Source organism: Capricornis sumatraensis, chromosome 19 (genome assembly GCF_032405125.1).
Source record: "Capricornis sumatraensis isolate serow.1 chromosome 19, serow.2, whole genome shotgun sequence".
Taxonomy (NCBI): domain Eukaryota; kingdom Metazoa; phylum Chordata; class Mammalia; order Artiodactyla; family Bovidae; genus Capricornis; species Capricornis sumatraensis.
In genome coordinates this window covers 9923043-9940572 of record NC_091087.1, presented here as the reverse complement: position 1 = coordinate 9940572, position 17530 = coordinate 9923043, and the positions used below count along the sequence as shown (strand labels likewise).

The 17530-nt window shown below is 44.4% G+C and overlaps 1 protein-coding gene across 1 annotated transcript in view; it reads right to left on the bottom strand.

Annotated features, from left to right (window-relative positions):
• Positions 1-9218, bottom strand: part of GABRG3 (gamma-aminobutyric acid type A receptor subunit gamma3) — an 831740-nt gene extending 822522 nt beyond the window's left edge. Inside the window, exons 1-2 of the mRNA XM_068991088.1 lie at positions 9166-9218; positions 494-642 (exon numbers count right to left, since the gene is read on the bottom strand). Of these exons, the coding sequence (XP_068847189.1) occupies positions 494-642; positions 9166-9218 (202 nt within the window). The remainder of the gene's footprint in view (positions 1-493; positions 643-9165) is intronic.
• Between the last annotated feature and the right edge of the window lie 8312 nt (positions 9219-17530).

The following is a 17530-nucleotide window of genomic DNA, read 5'->3' as shown; positions in this document are numbered from 1 at the left end:
ATAGCATGGAAGATTACTTAGCAATAAGTAAAACAAACTATTGATACATGCAACAACTTGAATGGATCCCAAAATCACTTTGCTGAGGAAAGAAAAGCCAACCTCAAAAAGTCATGTACTAAATGACTGCACATAGGCTCCATTCTCAAAATGACAAAGTCATAGAAATAAGACTAAATTACTGGTTAACAGGTTGGAAATTTTGGAGGAGCAAAACAGATGAGACTCTAAAGCAATAGCAGGAAGGGAAACTTCATGGTGATGAAACCGTTCTGCATCTCAATTATAGTATCATTACACAGATCCACATGTGACAAGACAATGTGGAGCCATGTACACACACTCTGCCAATGTCAACTCTTAGTTCAACATCCATGAATTGCATGACTCTGCACTACCTTTGCAACTCCCTGAAAATTCATAATTATTTAAAATTAAAACTTTAAAAATATATCACATTATGTTTCCTACTAAAATAGCAAACATCACTCACTTCCAATATCTGGCCTCAGCTTCTTATCATATTCTCTTAGCAACTTGTTGAGAATAAGAGTCACATCTGTGTCTTGGGATTTCGGAGCCAAGACCCACTTTTGGTTTGATGATGAATCTTCATATTCATCTTCTTCCACCTTCCTGGTCCTGTAATTTCAGCACAAAGTGTGACATGTAAGTTGTAGCAATGTAGTAATTGTCTTAAGCTTTGGCCCACCCAAGCACCACTGAAATAGGTAGAAAAACCCCAGTACATTCAGTCCATTCAAAAAATTACCTCTAAAATCTTAAAAGTAAAACAAAACACACAAAAAGGAATCCAATAAGAAGAATGCCAGTGCTATTAACATAACATGATCCTTTCATTAAATGTCATAAAAAATTCCAAGTCCATGTTAAATCATAGACATCATAATAAGTAATCCAATACATGAAGGCCAACAAGCAGAGAGTCAGCCTTCCTTATATCAACCCTGAGATCTTCTGAAGGTCAAGACAAAACCAACTGGCAGCTTCCACTTCTCATTGCCAAGACCTCATTTTAGCTTAAGGTGAACAGCTTCTGCAGAATGCACTCATTGAAAATAGTTGAGTCTGACTCTGTGCTTCTCATGGAGCACCTTTGGTCTAGGCAGACACAGGGACATAAGGAGGTGATATCCTCAGCCAGCACCCATGTGGGGTGCCAAGGAAGAGATATTGGTTGGTAAATACTCTCTGGTGATTTCACATACCTCCTACCACACAAACTGATTCACCTCGTACAGAGTAGGCTTGTTGTTATTGTTTAGTCATTCAGTTGTGTCTGACTCTTTGGAACCCCGTGGACTGCAGCCCACCAGGCTTCCCTGTCCTTCACCATCTCCCAAAGCTTACTCAAACTCATGCCATCCAACCATCTCATCCTCCGTCATCCTCTTCTCCTCCTGCCTTCAATCTTTCCCAGCATCAAGGTCTTTTCTAATGAGTCAGCTCTTCACATCAGGTGGCCAAAGTATTGGAGCGTCAACTTCAGCATCATATTCAGGATTGACTTCCTTTAGGATGGACTGGTTGGATCTCCTTGCAGTCCAAGGGAATCTCAAGAGTCTTCTCTAACACCACAGTTCAAAAGCATCAATTCATTGGCACTCAGCCTTCTTCATGGTCCAATTCTCACACCTATACATGACTACTGGGAAAACCATGGCATTGACTATATGGACCTTTGTTGGCAAAGTAATGTCTCTGCTTTTTAATATGCTGTCTAGGTTGGTCACAGCTTTTCTTCCAAGGAGCAAGTCTCTTTCAATTTCATGGCTGCAGTCATCACCTGCGGTGACTTCGGGGCCCAGGAAAATAAAGTCTCTCACTGTTTCCATTCTCTCCTCATCTGTTTGCCATGGAGTGATGCCATGATCTTCGTCTTTTTGAATGTTGAGTTTTAAGCCAGCTTTTTCACTCTCCTCTTGAGTCTTCATCAAGAGCTCTTTAGTTCCTTTTCTCTTTCTGCCATAAGGATGGTGTCATCTGCACATCTGAGGCTATTGATATTTCTCCTGGCAATCTTGATTCCAGATTATGCTTCATCCAGCCCAGCGTTTCTCATGATGTACTCTGCATAGAAATTAAATAAGTAGGTTGACAATATACAGCCTTGATGTATTCCTTTCTCAATTTTCAACCAGTCCAGAGTTCCATGTCCTTTTCTTACTGTTGCTTCTTGACCTACATACAGGTTTCTCAGGAGGCAGGTAAGGTGGTCTGGTATTACAAAAATTAAAACCTTTCTAACATGTCTTTAGCATTTGGCCCTTTAATATATGAATCCATATGAATGCTGAGCATCAGAATCTGTCCCAAGAAGGGCTGAGCCTGACAGCCACCTCTCCTGGGTGTACTTGAATGGAAAGGCCTCAAAATGACAAGGTAGTTTCTTTAGTGAATGAGGCCATCTCAGCAGCACAGCAATTTGGGCCTGAAAAGAGGAGAGTCTCCTCTGCAAAGCAGCACTTCCAGGAGGCCTGCCATTTACCAATGCAAAAAAGCCTGTCACACACACACAAAAAAAAACAACCGAACTTCTTCCTTCATGGCTTGTCAGTATGTGCACCATAATGACATATCTTCCTTCACAAAAGATAACAAAATAGAAAACAGAAAATTGCATTGAGGTTTATTTGTCCTGATTAAGTATAAGCTCGTTTCTGTTTAGCTTTCCAGATGGGACCCAAAAAGGCAACAACCTCACAAGGCAGTTGTCTTCTGGGACATATATTTTTATGTTAATTTTTGTCATTGTTCACTCACTCAGTCGTGTCCAACTCTCTGTGACCCCATGGACTACACCATACCAGGCTTCCCTGTCCTTCACTGTCTCCTGGAGTTTGTTCAAGCTCATGTCCATTGAGTTGATGATTCCATCCAACTATCTCATCCACTGTTGCCCCCTTCTCCTGCCCACAATCTTTCCCAACATTGGGGTCTTTTCCAAAGAATTGGCTCTTCTCATCAGATGGCCAAAGTCTCCAATGAACATTCGGGGTTGATTTCCTTTAGGATTGACTGGTTTGAGCTCCTTGCTGGCCATGGGACTCTCAAGAGTCTTATCCACCACAATTCAAAAGCATCAATTCTTCAGCTCTCAGCCTTCTTTATAGTTCAGCTCTCCAATCCATACATGACTACTTGAGAAACCATATTTTTGACTATACAAACCTTCATCAGCAAAGTGACATCTCTGGTTTTTAATATGCTGTATAGGTTGTTCATAGCTTTTATTCCAAGAAGCAAGCATCTTTTAATTTCACGGCTGCAGTCACTGTCTGCAGTGATTCTGAAGCCCAAGAAAATAAAATTTGTCACTGTTTCCTTTTCTCCCCATCTATTTGCCATGAAGTGATGGGACTGGATTCCATGATCCTTGTTTTTTGCACATTGATTTTTAAGCCAGGTTTTACATTCTCTGCTTTCACCTTCATCAAAAGGCTCTTTAGTTCCTTTTCACTTCCTGCCATTTGGGTGGTATCATCTACATATCTGAATTTACTGATATTTCTCCCAGCAATCTTGATACCAGCTTGAGATTCATCCAGCTTGGCATTTCACATGATGAAATCTGCTTATTGGAGAAGGAAATGGCAACCCATTCCAGTATTCTTGCCTGGAGAATTCTATGGGCAGAGGAGCCTGATGGGCTGCAGTCCAAGGGGTCACAAAGAGTCGGACACGACTGAGCAACTAACACACAACACACACACACTCTGTATATAAGTTAAATAAGCAGGGTGACAATGTACAGCCTTGAGTCTACTCCTTTCCCAGTTTTGACCAGTCCATTTTTCCATATCCGGTTCTGATTATTGCTTCTTGACCTGCATACAGGTTTCTCAGGGGACAAGTAAGGTGGTATGGTATTCCCATCACTTTAAGAATTTTCCATAGTTTGTTGTGATCCACAGTCAGAAGGCTTTAGCATAGTCAATGAAGCAGATGTTTTTCTGGAATTCTCTTGCTTTTTTTATGATCCAACAGATGTTCACAATTTGATCTCTGCTTCCTCTGCCTTTTCTAAATTCAGCTTGTATATCTGTTCTTGCTTCTTGTACTGTTGAAGCCTAGCTTGAAGGATTTTGAACATTACCTTACTAGCATGTGAAATGAGGACAATTGCGCAGTAGTTTGAACATCATTTGGTATTGCCCTTCTTTGGGATTGGAATGAAAACTGACCTTTTCCAGTCCTGTGGCCACTGTTAAGTTTTCCAAATTTGTTGGCATATTGAGCAGCACTTTAACAGTATCACCTTTTAGGATTTGAAATAGTTTAGTTGGAATTCCATCACCTCAACTAGCTTTGTTCATAGTAATGTTTCCTAAGGCCCTCTTGACTTTACATTCCAGGATGTCTGGATGTAAATTTTTAGTATAGTCTAAATTATCTGTAGGTTTCCCTGGTAGCTTAGTGGTAAAGAACCTTCCTTCTAATGCAGAAGACACGGGTTGGATCCCTGGGTTGAGAAGATCCCCTGGAGATGGAAATGGCAACTCATTCCAGTATTCTTGCCTGGGGAATCCCATGCACAGAACAGCCTGGCGGACTACAGTCCATGGGGTTGCAAAAGGTAAGGTAAGGTGAGGTGAAGTCGCTCAGTCGTGTCCGACTCTTTGCGACCCCGTGGACTGTAACCTACTAGGCTTCTCCATTCATGGGATTCTCCAGGCAAGAATACTGGAGTGGATTGCCATTTCCTTCTCCAGGGGATCTTCCTGACCCACGGACTGAACCCGGGTCTCCCGCATTGGAGGCAGATGCTTTAACCTCTGAGCCACGAGGGAAGCCCAAGTTGGACACAACTTAGCAACTAAACAACAACAACATAACATAATATTATAACAGAACTATAATATATAACATCTGTAAAATCTTATGTATATGTCATATGGTATGTACATGAGTCTTTTAATGAATGTTAACTAGCTTTAACATAGGTCAGAACAGTATCAGCCTAGTTCTGTATGAATATATACACATACATGAAGTTTTGATAATAGTACATGGCATATATCTTGAAGATTGAATTCATTTAACTTTTCCCTTGGCTAAGATCCCCTGGAGAAGGAAATGACAACCCATGCCAGTACTGTTGCCTGGAAAAATCCCACAGAGGAGCCTGGTAGGTTAAAGTTCATGTGGTCACAAAGAGTTGGACACAACTCAGTGACTAAATGATAACAACAATATTAAACTATAATTCTATTCCTTGACAGAAAGCTTAGAATATATATATATATTCCACAGGAACTATAAATTGCCATGGATTTTTTGCCCTGAATATTCACCATCAATAGGAACTTAAAAAACTTGGGACTGATATTCAAGAAGTGATATGCTTCATTTAATTACTGGTAAGACTTTTTACTTTTACAAATAACATTATCAAATCTAAAATGTTACCAAATAATATTTTATTTATCAAGAATATTAATTTTATCATCTTTAAAAGAAGTGGGTTGAAGAAGGACATGGATTGCTGGGAGCCAACCACCGCCCACAGGCCTGGCAGCTCAGTCCACAGCAAAGGCACTCGGGACACTGTGGGCAGAGAGACGGCTCACCTGGGCAGGATCACGTGCAGCACCCTCAGGACTCCTTCCAACTCGCCCACAGTACAGCCCTCTGCCCCTCTGGAGTCTCTCTGTCTTTCCGCTCCTGCCCTCCCTCAGAGACAGCTTACTAGTACAGACCGGACCATGCTTTCCACGCTCTGCACCTTCTCTTGCCCCAACACTCATATGTACACAGAAGCACACTAACTCTTCATCAGTTCTCTGTATACACAGCATTAGTTTCTGAAAAATACTTTGAGCTACTTCAATAACAGGTATTATAATGTGACTAATTCTCCCTCTAGCGGTGAAGTGGTGATGGGTGTTTTCCTGAAATTGCGTAAGATTCCTGGTTCAGGGTAGGTGAAGGGGAAGACAAAGAAAAGGACAACAGCAACATCTTCTTCAGCACCTTCCCCTTGAGAAGGTGGAATGGGGCACCTGCAGTTCTGTGGCTGGGTTGTGGGGAGAGCAGGTAGGCACAGGCTGAGATGCTCTGGGCCATCACTGGGCTCCTCCCAACCCTGAAGCCTCAGCAGTTTGTGCAGGACTTCAGAAAAGGAAATCAAAGCTTCTCAGGACTAGGGCCAGACCACCAGCCCTACAGAAAAGCTTCCCTTTGCAGAGAACCCAGTCTCATCTCAAGGACTCATCAGAATATGAATAAAACAAAAATGTTCTGTTTTTCTAAATTCCAAGTCAGTTATATATAATATTAATGAATGTTCTGTTATCAGGATTGTTGGATCCTAAATGCCATCATTAGCTTTTTCTTAAAAACAAATTGGCGATAAACTTACAGATCAGCCCTCAGATGGTATTTTCATGTCTTACACCTTCTCTTCAACTGCAAGGGCAGAGACAAAGCTGGATGTATCCGTAAACATAAAAAGGAGCTCCTAAACTTCAGACACTTAGGCATTCACTTAAAGTGTCACTAGGCCCCAGGTGTGACTTAGTGTTTTTAATGTAGAATAAGCTCTCCTAAGGGTGTCAGAATCGGGTGCATTGCTCTCCACAGAGCTGCCATCCTATCACCACACAGCACAACTGTCAGAACCTTATCTGGGGCTTTTAAACACCAGGAAGGCAGGCCAGAGCACAAATGAGAACTCTCTCAGAATTAATAACAGTTTTGAACAGTGAGGACTTCCCTGGTGGCTCAGATGGTAAAGAATCTGCCTGCAATGTGGGAGACACATGTTCGATCTGTGGGTCAGAGAGATCCCCTGGAGAAGGGAATGGCAACCCACTCCAGTATTCTTGCCTAGAGAATTCCATAGAGAAGAGGAGCCTGGTGGGCTTCAGTCCAAGGGGTCACAAAGAGTCAGACACGACTGAGTGACTGACACTTGAAAGGTGATGCTGATCACTGGATTACTTCACATGTCTGTAACCCAATTCAAAGAGCAAAGATACTTTCAAAGAAGAGGCATATAGCAATAACATTAGTTTAAAACTTGGAGTATTTTCAACTGATATGCAACTTCTATTACCAAGGCCATGGAATCAACCCAGACAAAGAATATATTAAAGTTGTCACATCTGCTTTGGCAAAATGGAAGAATGAGAATACCCAGAGACTGTATGTGTCTTTAGGAACCCCTAGACACCTGAGTGCTTCATGTTATACACCCAGGTACCGTCCTACTAAGCACATAAAGTAATGAGAACAATAAGCAGATTTCCTTCTAACATGTTAACTATCTATAGATCCAAACAGTTGATTTTCTAACCCTCAACTGCAGGTCACTTCATCCAGTCAGTAGCAGTAGGAAATTCAATTAGACATAACCTCAGATTGAGATATGACCTGGGACATCTACATTACGCCTCGTGTTGTTTGTTTCTAAACAGAGATACATCCAAGCAGGGTCAGCCTCAGAGAGCACACTTCCATTTCCTTCCCAGCTCGTTCCTTAGACAGGAAGAAACTTCAGTTGAAGGACCAAGGAGTGTGCTGCCTGGCTGAGGGAGTTTCCAGTGAGTCTGCCTTCCCCAGCACATAAAATCCACCTTTCTTACTTTCAACTCTTTGCAAAGACCAGCGGTTTGTGGCAGGCAGGAATAGGACTCTCTTCCTCACAGTCTGTCAAAAGGAGGAAGGGAGAACTATGACCCTTCCAAATTCACATCTTGTAGGATTTGTTAATGTGCCTTCCTAGTTCCTCAGGGGGCTTCCCTCAGTGGCTCAGTGGTGACGAACCCGCCTGCCAATGAAAGAGATGCAGGTTCAATCCTTGGTTCTGGGACATCCCGTGGAGAAGGAAATGGCAACCCACTTTAATATACCTGCCTAGGAAACCCCATGGACAGACAGAGCCCAGTGGGCTACAGTCCATGGAGTCATAAAAGTCAGGCACGACTGAACAAGTTCCTCAGTACTCCACCAATTTGAATGAACACGCAAGACCTCCCAGCACTGCACGCTGACACCTGCAGAGCTTATGACCCACAGGAAGGCTCTCAAGCTCCCCGACCTAGGAAACGAAGAGGGTATCAAGTGTTTGGGGAGTCAAGGTGCTTGGAGATTCTTGGGGTCCTGAGGGGAGCAGAAGAAAGGGAGCTGCTCTAATTTTTAAAGCACAGGGCAGTCTCTAGGCTCTTGACCAGAGATCAAATCCGAGACAGAATTAAAGGAACCAAACCCAGAATATCCATTTATATTTACAGCAACAGGGTTTAACCCTTCTGGTCCCACTGTCCTTACATCCTCATGAGCCATATTCATCTCCTCCTGAATTACTTTTAAGCTCCCATCAGCTGGTTGGTGTGCTGGGAGGAAGGGTAAGGGTGTCTAAGGTAAGGTAATTTCCCACAGGTATTAGGTAGAAACCTCATTATCAACTTCAGCATGCTTGCTTCACACGGGGAGGTTTGTGCATGCTGATGCATGTGAAAACGGCTCATACGGAAGGGGTGCTTATGTGTAGCGTGCATGTGTTCACAGAACCTGGGAGGGGAATCCTTTCCGAGAAGCAGAGCTCCTGGCTGCCCAGCATGCCCCATCCTCCTCCGTCTGTCTCCAGCCCTGCTACTCCTCATAAACACCGGTTTAAACTGGGCCGCTCGGAAACCTGACTCCAGGGTCCCGGGAGATTTCAAGGAGGGAAACGATACAGAACGTTGATGTGTGTGTGTGTGTGACATACAGAATGTTGGTATGTATCTGTGTGTGCGTATTCGCGCGCCCGGGGGCGCGCGCGGAACCCTGAAACACTTGGGGGAGGGGGAGGAGCGAGATAAAGAGGTAGACACCGGCTTCCCCCAGTGATGCTGGGCTTCGAAATCCCTTAAACCCACCAGACCTTACAAGGTTCAGGAGAAAAGCCCGTTAGTCTCGGGGTCCCCGCGCTTCAGGCTGCAGAGAAGGCTGCGGTCGCCTAGCCCGGAGAGGCAGACGGCCGTGGCCGAGGGAGACGGGACAGGTAAAGCGCCTGCGACTCCCCGTCTCCTGCCCGCTCGGCCCCGGCGGGAGACGCCGCAGCCCAGACGACGATGCCCGGGCGCGCCTGGCACTGGGGACCGACGGAGAGCGCGCCGCCGCCCGCCCGCCAGGCTCCGCACCCCGGGCGCCACTCACCGCGCGTGCAAGCCGGAGAGCAGGCAGAGGAGCAGCAGCAGCTTCGGGGCCATGCCGCCGCGGAAGGGGGCGCGGGGTCGGCGGCCCCAGGCCGAGCGAGGCTCCCTGCGGGGCGCGGGCCTCCGCTCCGCGGCTTCTCCTGGCCCTCGCTGCCTCCGACGGCGCCGGGCCTCTGCGGCGGGACAAGTGCGGACTCGGGCAGCGGCCGCGCCCCCGACGGCCGGCGGGTCTGCGCGCGCCTCCGCGGGGCCCACGCGGGACGCCGGCCCCGCCCGCGCCCCGGCGCCGGGTCTGCGCAGCGGGCTGGCGGGTGCGGGCGGTTCGCGGCCCGGATACCCGCGGCCCCGCGCCGCCCACCGCGCCAGAAGCGAGAGCCGCGCCGCGCGCAGATGCCGGGCGGTGGGCTCTACGCCGGCCGCGCGGCCGCCGCGCCCGGGGGTGGGGCGGGGAGGCGGCCGCTCCTCGGGCGGGCAGCGCCTCCGAGGCGGCCTGGGAGGGGAGGAGTTCCCCCAATTACACGGTCGACAATGCGCGAGGCCAAGAGAGGTTTCAATGGACCCGGAGCGTGAGGCCGGGAAAGGGGCGGGGAGGCTCTGGGTTCCCGCCGGGAGCCTAAGAGAGGGTCCTAGAATTGGCACCCCTTGGTCTAGAAAGACCCCTCGGTTTAGAAGTCCCGAAAGGATGCGTTCTTCCAGGCATTCAACACCGCATTGTGGTTCTCTGCGCTCCCAGACCTCCGAGAACGTCCTCACCTAGGCGCCCTGGCGAAGGCGCGAGATGGTCTGCTGAGCAGCCAGTCCTTCGCACACGTCGTGCTAAATCGACTGAACCCCTTCAGTGCACTGCTGAGATTGTGCATGGAAAAGTGGCTTGCTGGGTAGTACTTTGAAAAAAGCAACCCCGGAGTGTACCTTTCACACAGAGAGAGACTAATACATACCAATGGGCAGCAGTAGTGAAAGAGAATATTGAAGGTTGGAGACCAAGACCTCTACCTAGGTAAAAGCAAAAGACATGTGGTGGAAGTATGACACGCAGCTCAGTGAACATAGACTCAGACTGAAAATTACATTTGTTTTCATTAGTAATAGCCATTCAGAATGTTATTCTTTCGCTTATAATTATTACAAATCAGCATACCTTAGACTTCATTCAGTAAGAAGTTGGCTTTTATATTGGGGGAAAAATAGGTCTTAGAAAGTTTTTTTTTTTTTTTAATTCTGAACTACTGTTCATAGAATTATAAGGATGTGATGTTTCTTTAATATATTGTCAAACAGCTATGTTCTTAGGATATATGCAAGGGTAAGTAGAAAATTGTCTGTTTTTTTCCTCTTTATTTCTGGGTTCACCAGCATGAACGTGGTTACAGAGTAAAGTTGTTGATGATAAGGATATATAGATATATAAAAAATAGATAGGGGCTTCCTGGGTGGTGATAGTAATAAACAACCCACCTACCAGTGCAGGAAACCTAACATTCAATTCAATTCAATTCCCAGGTTCAATTCCTGGGTCAGGAAGATCCCCTGGAAGAGGGCATGGCAACCCACTCCAGGATTTTTGCCTGGAGAATCTGGACAGAGGAGCCTAGTGGGCTACAGTCCATGGGGTAGCAAAGAGCTGGACATGACTGAAGCAACTTACCACACACACATAGATAGATAGACAGACAGATAGATGTATGTATATATAGGGGGTTTCTCAAGTGGAGCTAGAATCCCAGGGACGGGGGAGCCTGGTGGCCTGCCGTCTATGGGGTCGCATAGAGTCGGACACGACTGAAGCGACTTAGCAGCAGCAGTGGTAAAGAACCCACCTGCCAATGAAGGAGATGCAAGAGACCGTTCACTCCCTGGGCAGAGAAGGTCCCCTGGAGGAGGGCATGACAACCCACCCCAGTATTCTTGCCTGGAGAAGCCTATGGACAGAAAGAATCCCATGGAGCCTGGCGGGCTACGGTCCACAGGGTCTCAGAGAGTTAGACGTGACTGAAGCAACTTACATAAAGTGTGTATACAGATACACTTTACCAGTCAAGCCCTTGGCCTTCTTTGCTTTGTCATCTTCCTATCTCTGTCTCTGTCTCTGTGCCTTGAGCTTGCTCCAGCTCATCCTTTCCTGGGGTCCTTACGACATTCCCCACTGCCTTCCACATCTTTCTCACTCAGGTCATGATGCTAAGAAGACTCCCAATCTTCCTACATTCTGCCACTTTCAACAGCGTCAACACTTCTTCCAGCTTCAAGGGAATATGAACATTTATCATACTGTACTCTAATATTTATAGAGAAGGCAATGGCAGCCCACTCCAGTACTCTTGCCTGAAAAACCCCATGGAGGGAGGAGCCTGGTGGGCTACAGTCTATGGGGTTGCTAGGAGTCGGACACGACTGCGCGACTTCCCTTTCACTTTTCACTTTTATGCATTGGAGAAGGAAATGGCAACCCACTCCAGTGTTCTTGCCTGGAGAATCCCAGGGATGGGGGACCCTGGTGGGCTGCCCTCTATGGGGTCACGCAGAGTCAGATATGACTGAAGTGACTTAGCAGCAGCAGCAGCAGCTCTAATATTTCATTTTCTCTATCCAACAATGAAGTCGAGCGTTTCAGAAATCAGTTAGATGATCATCTGTTAATTGCTTTTGAAATATGTTGTCTCCAAATACTTATGTGTGCTATGAGAAAACTGCATGCAAAAAGAAACAGTTCATCTATGCCTCAGTTTTAAACACAGTGATAGGAACTTGAGTGAAATAACTATCAGACATTGATAAATGAACTAATTTTAACTCTCACAACTCTATACCCATTCAAAGAAGGATGAAACACACAGAGAAATTGTTATTCCACAGCTAGGAAGTTGAGGACTGGGAGTTAACACCCTGGCAGCAAGTGCCAACATTTCTTAATCACTATGCCATACTGCTTCTCAGATGAATAGGAGCTCAGTAAACATTTGTTGCTTGGTTCTTCGACCAATGTTTCAGACTCCTTGCTGTATTCTTTATAATTTGAACATGACTACAGATGCTTTCAAGTTGTTTGTAATAGAAACAGATGGATAGTTGAATGTATTTGCAAAATTTCAGTATAATGGCAAGTGTCCAGGGAAGTTTTTACAATACAAACAGTGGAAAAGAAAATGTGATCTCTTTATTGTTTATTCTTTTCCTTTCTTGCATATTTTCAATCTGTTATCATGATCTCTTCCAGCTCTTGACTCCATTTATTACACTTAGCCGGTCAGCTTGACAGATTTGAATATTTTACCATAGAAAGCACCCCCTTCCATGGTGCTGTCTGAAAAAAGTTTTTTTTTTTTTAAGCTAAATGAGTTGAAGAAAGGCAAATTCAAAGCAAGCTTCCTGGGCAGAAGTGTGAAAGCAAAATTCAAGGTCAAGCATCTACACCCTTCAAAGGAAAATCTTTCTGGCTTTGATTTTCCTGCTTTGCCCAGCTTAACCAGCGTGGAGACGGGGGACGGTGTGGCGGGGCAGGCGGGGAAGGGAGAGGCAGATAGTGAGAGAAGGAGGAAGGTGTGGGGGGCGACGATGCTTTACGGAGCATGCGCAGTACTCACTCTCCGGTTTTTTGTGGAGATTTTATTGCTTCAGCCCTCTCCATCCTCAGCTCTAAAGAAGCTGATCATTCGGTTCCACTTGGGCGAGCGGCATTTGCATTCCATTCCCCTAGTTAGCAGGAAAGGGGAAATGAAAAGTAACCTGAGAGGTGAGGATTGGAGCACATGCACTTCTGAGAGTATGGAACACTCTCCAGTGTTGCGTGCAGTTTGTTTCAAGTGTTGGCATCTGATCCAGATTCAAGGCTTCTGCGGAAGACCTGGGCTGGCCGCTGCGTCTTGCTGGAGCCTGGAAAGAAGAGCCCTAGATGGCGGCGAAACTGGATTACCTGTACTTGAGACCGTCTTGTAGCTTCTCCAACAAATACTTCAGAATCCCTCCTACAAGTGCGAAGAAGGTGGCCAGCTATGGTGCGGAATATAATTGAACTGCTGCCTCAGCTGGTCTTATTCTTTATGCTTCTGGGTTTTCTCTTTGAATAAAATCTCTCACACTCTCAGAAGTATACTTCTGAATTGTATTACGATGTTTCATGGTTTAAAAAAAAAAAAACTTTCTTGCTCAACTTTTAAATAATTTTGTTAATTTATTTTTAATTGAAGGATAATTGCTTTACAGTAGTGTGTTGGTTTCTGCCAAACATCGGCCTGAATCAGCCATAGGAATACCTATGTCCCCTACCTCCCACCTCCCTCCCCACCCCACCCCTCTAGGTTGTTTTTATTGAAGAGGGCAACCAGGATGAGACAGTTGGGTAGCATCACTGACTCATGAATTTGAGCAAATTCTGGGAGATAGTGAAGGACAGGGAAGACTGGCATGCTGCAGTCCGTGAGGTCTCAAGGAGTCGTACATGACTGAGTGAATGAAAAACAGCAACAATTCACATACAACAAAATGCACTCACCTTAAATGTATGAGTCAACGTATTTTTACACATGTATATACCATATATATAAGAATAGCATGTGTTTATCACCCAGATTAAGATAAAAAACATTTTCCCAAAGCCCTCTCCTGGGTGCTGAGCTAGCTTTGGGGCCAACACCAACTCGGGCAATCACTATTCCATGTTCCATCGCAATGGACTGGTTTTGCCTGCTCTTGAATCTCACATGGAATTGTGTAGTGTGTCCTAAATTACCTCTGGCTCTCTCGTCCAACATAATGTGTTCTAGATGTATCCACAACGTCACAGGTAGCAAGCACCCTTTACTTCTTATTCTGCATGTGGTATTTCACTGTGGTATTCAGTATGGCACACAGTATTTAGCTGACATGAACATACTCATGCCTGTCTTTTGGTTTGGCATATGTGCTGATTTCTCTTGGCTATCTGACTGAAAATGGACTTTTTAGATCATAGGGAGGGTGTTTTTGTTTAGTGATAATAAACATTACTAGAGATTTCCAAAGTAGTGGTATCCATTACCATCCATTGTCTGTGTATGAGCTCCATCAGATCAGATCAGTTCAGTCGCTCAGTCATGTCCAACTCTTTGCAACCCCATGAACTGCAGCACCCCAGGCCTCCCTGTCCATCACCAACTCCCAGAGTTTACTTAAACTCATGTCCATTGAGTCGGTGATGCCATTCAACCATTTCATCTTCTGTCATCCCCTTCTCCTCCAGCCTTCAATCCTTCCCAGCATCAAGCTCTTTGCATCAGGGGGCCAAAGTATTGGAGTTCCAGCTTCAGCATCATTCCTTCCAATAACACTCAGGACTGATCTCCTTTAGGGTGGACTGGTTGGATCTCCTTGCAGTCCAAGGGACTCTCAAGAGTCTTCTCCAACACCATAGTTCAAAAGCATCAACTGAAACATCAATTCAAATACCACAGTTGAAAAGCATCAATGAGCTTTGTATGTAGCTGTAAAATGTGACCTCCTCATTCTGAGGTAGGAGACAGATGTGCACCTGAGCTGGGCACCTGGTGTTTGTTCGAGTGGAGTAAAACCGAGCCTTTGTTCTCACCCAGGCACTTCAAGGACAAAGCTAGTGGCAAAAGTTGAGTCCAAAAGTAAAGAGATAAGGTGCCCACTCCTGAGGTCCAGGAAGACTTCCCTATCTGCACATGTGCAGGAAAGCTTCTTGAGGGTCAAAAAGGGAGAGGGCCCACCCTGTAATAAGTGTGTACATGTACCCACAGGTCTCTACATTGAAATCCATCTTAGAAAAAAGTTGTGCAAGCATCTTGGGGAGGGTCCTAGGACTAGTGAGATGTGAAGAAAAAAACAAGATAATCGGCCAAAGGTAAACAAGACCCAGAAGGACTGTCCAATATAAGTTATTTAAATCAACTTTTTAGTGCCTTCCTTATTGAGGACACCCACACTCCTCTCTGGTTATCTTCCTCCCCATTCAGGATGCCTGCATTCCTCAGTGGGTGTGTATTTCTGCCTTGCTTGTGTCTTAAATAAATAGTTTCTCTGTGTACTCTCCCATACATTGCACTGTGCCTCTAATCATAAACTTAGTACCTGCTTTTATATTTTTACCCCCTTGAGACATTCTTGCTTTCAGATGGAGGAAAGAGCCAGGGAAATTTGCTTCTACCTTCTGACTGCTGGTGGTCTTGTGGCTAGAATACCTGGTTTCTATCCAGGTTACCCAGGTTCAATTCCTGGGCAGGAAACTAAGGCCTCCCTTCAGGAATGCTCACTGCTGTCTCTCTGAGATCAGTTTTGTTTGGTTATAGCCATTCTGATATTTCATTCTGGTTTTAATTTCATTGAGCTCCTTTCAAAGTCGTGAAAGTTGCTCAGTTGTGTCTGACTCTTTGTGACAGGATACTGAAGTGGATAGCCTTTCCCTTCTCCAGGGGATCTTCCCAACCTAGGGATCGAACCCAGGTCTCCCACATTGCAGGTGGATTCTTTACCAGCTGAGCCACGAGGGAAGCCCAAGAACCCTGGAGTGTGTAGCCTATCCCTTCTGCAATGGACCTTCCTGACCCAGGAATCAAACCAGGGTCTCCTGAATTGCAGGTGGATTCTTTAATATCTTCTTTTAGAAAGTATCATCCAAGTCTCTTCCCCATTTTTAAGCTAGGCTGTTTGTCTTCTTTTTGTTTGTAGAAGATTCTGGCATTTTTGATATGAGTCTTTTAATGTGTGTGATGAATATCTTCTCTCGGTTGATGGTTTGCCTTTACTCTCTGCAAATAGAGTCTTTTAATAACCGTATTGCCTTGCATGCTAGTTAGCAAATCATTGCCTATCCAGAGGTTATAAAGATAGTCTGCTGTGTTTTCTTCTAGAAGCTTTAGAAGAAAGTTCCTTTTAGGTCTAGGCTTCATTTCAAATCAATTTTAATATATGGTTTAATTTATGAGTCAATATTTTATTTACTTCCATACTGATAACCAATTGATTTAATGTGACTTATTTAAAATGCTATCTTTTTACCACTCAGTTTGTATAAATCATGTGACCATATATGAATGCATTTTTATGAGCTGTTCTCTTGATCTATTTGTCTATACATGCATCACTGACACTTTTTTATTAGTATAACATTAAAAATTGATCTTAATATCTACTTTTTAGTACTCAAATTTATCCTTTTGGCTCTTCTTGGTACTGCATTTCTGAATGTCAGCTTGTAAAGTTTCCCAAAATCTTAAAAGACTACTTAATATGAAATATTCACAAGTTTAAAAAGAAATGTGTAAGAATCATATGAAAATTTCCGTATATTATAATCTACAGTCCACAGTCTAATTTTGTTAATTGTTCCAGTTATATCTTCAATATCATTGTCCCCCAACTGGTCCAAAATCCTATACAGGATAACACAATTATTGTCAGTTATCATGCCTTTTAGTCTGCTTTTAATCTAGGGCAATTGCTTGGCCTTTTGTAGCATCATGACAGTTTCCATAGAGACAAGTGATTTTATAGAATGCATCTCAGTTTGAGTCTGTCTGCTGTTTCCTCATGATCAGATTCAGGTTATGTATTTTGGGCAGAGATACGATATAAGTAATGTTGCTTTTCTCAGAGCACCATAACACAGGCAAGTAATGCTGGTTTGTCCTACTGTGGGTCATGTTAATCCCTTGGTTAAATTAGTATCTGCCAGCCTTCTCCCCTGTGAAGTTGCTTTTTCCTTCTTATATTGTTAAATATTCTTTGGAAGGGATTCTTTAAAAATATTTAAGCATTTTAGTTTTAGCTTTCATTGATGATTCTTATCTGCTAGCTGTAAAATGGAGAACTACTAACTCAATTGTTTCTTCTGCATTTATGAATTGGTATTTTGTGGTGAGGAAGCACTTCCCTGCTTCCTCTATTACTATTTTTGATATGAACTCATGACTTGTGTTACTCAATGCATTTTACTCTGTCACTGTTCTTATTTATTGTTATTCTCAAGGTATCCAAGGTTGAAAAAGCAGGGGCCTCTTTAACCTGACACCTGGCTCCTTTTAGCATGTCTCCAACGTATTTGTTTTAATTAATTTATTTTTTAGTTGAAGCTAATTGCTTTCCAGAATTTTGTTGGTTTCTGCCAAACATCAGCACGAATCAGTCATAGGTATACATATGTCCCCTCCCCCTTGAACTCCCTCCCATCTCCCTTCCCATCCCACCATTCTAGGTTGTTACAGACCTCCTGTTTGAGTTCCCTGAGTCATATAGAAAATTCCCATTGACTATCTATTTTACACATGGTAATGTAAGTTTCCATGTTACTGTCTCCATACAGCTTACCAACTCCTTTCGCAACATCTGTAAGTTTGTTCTCTATGTCTGTGACTGCATTGCTGCCTTGC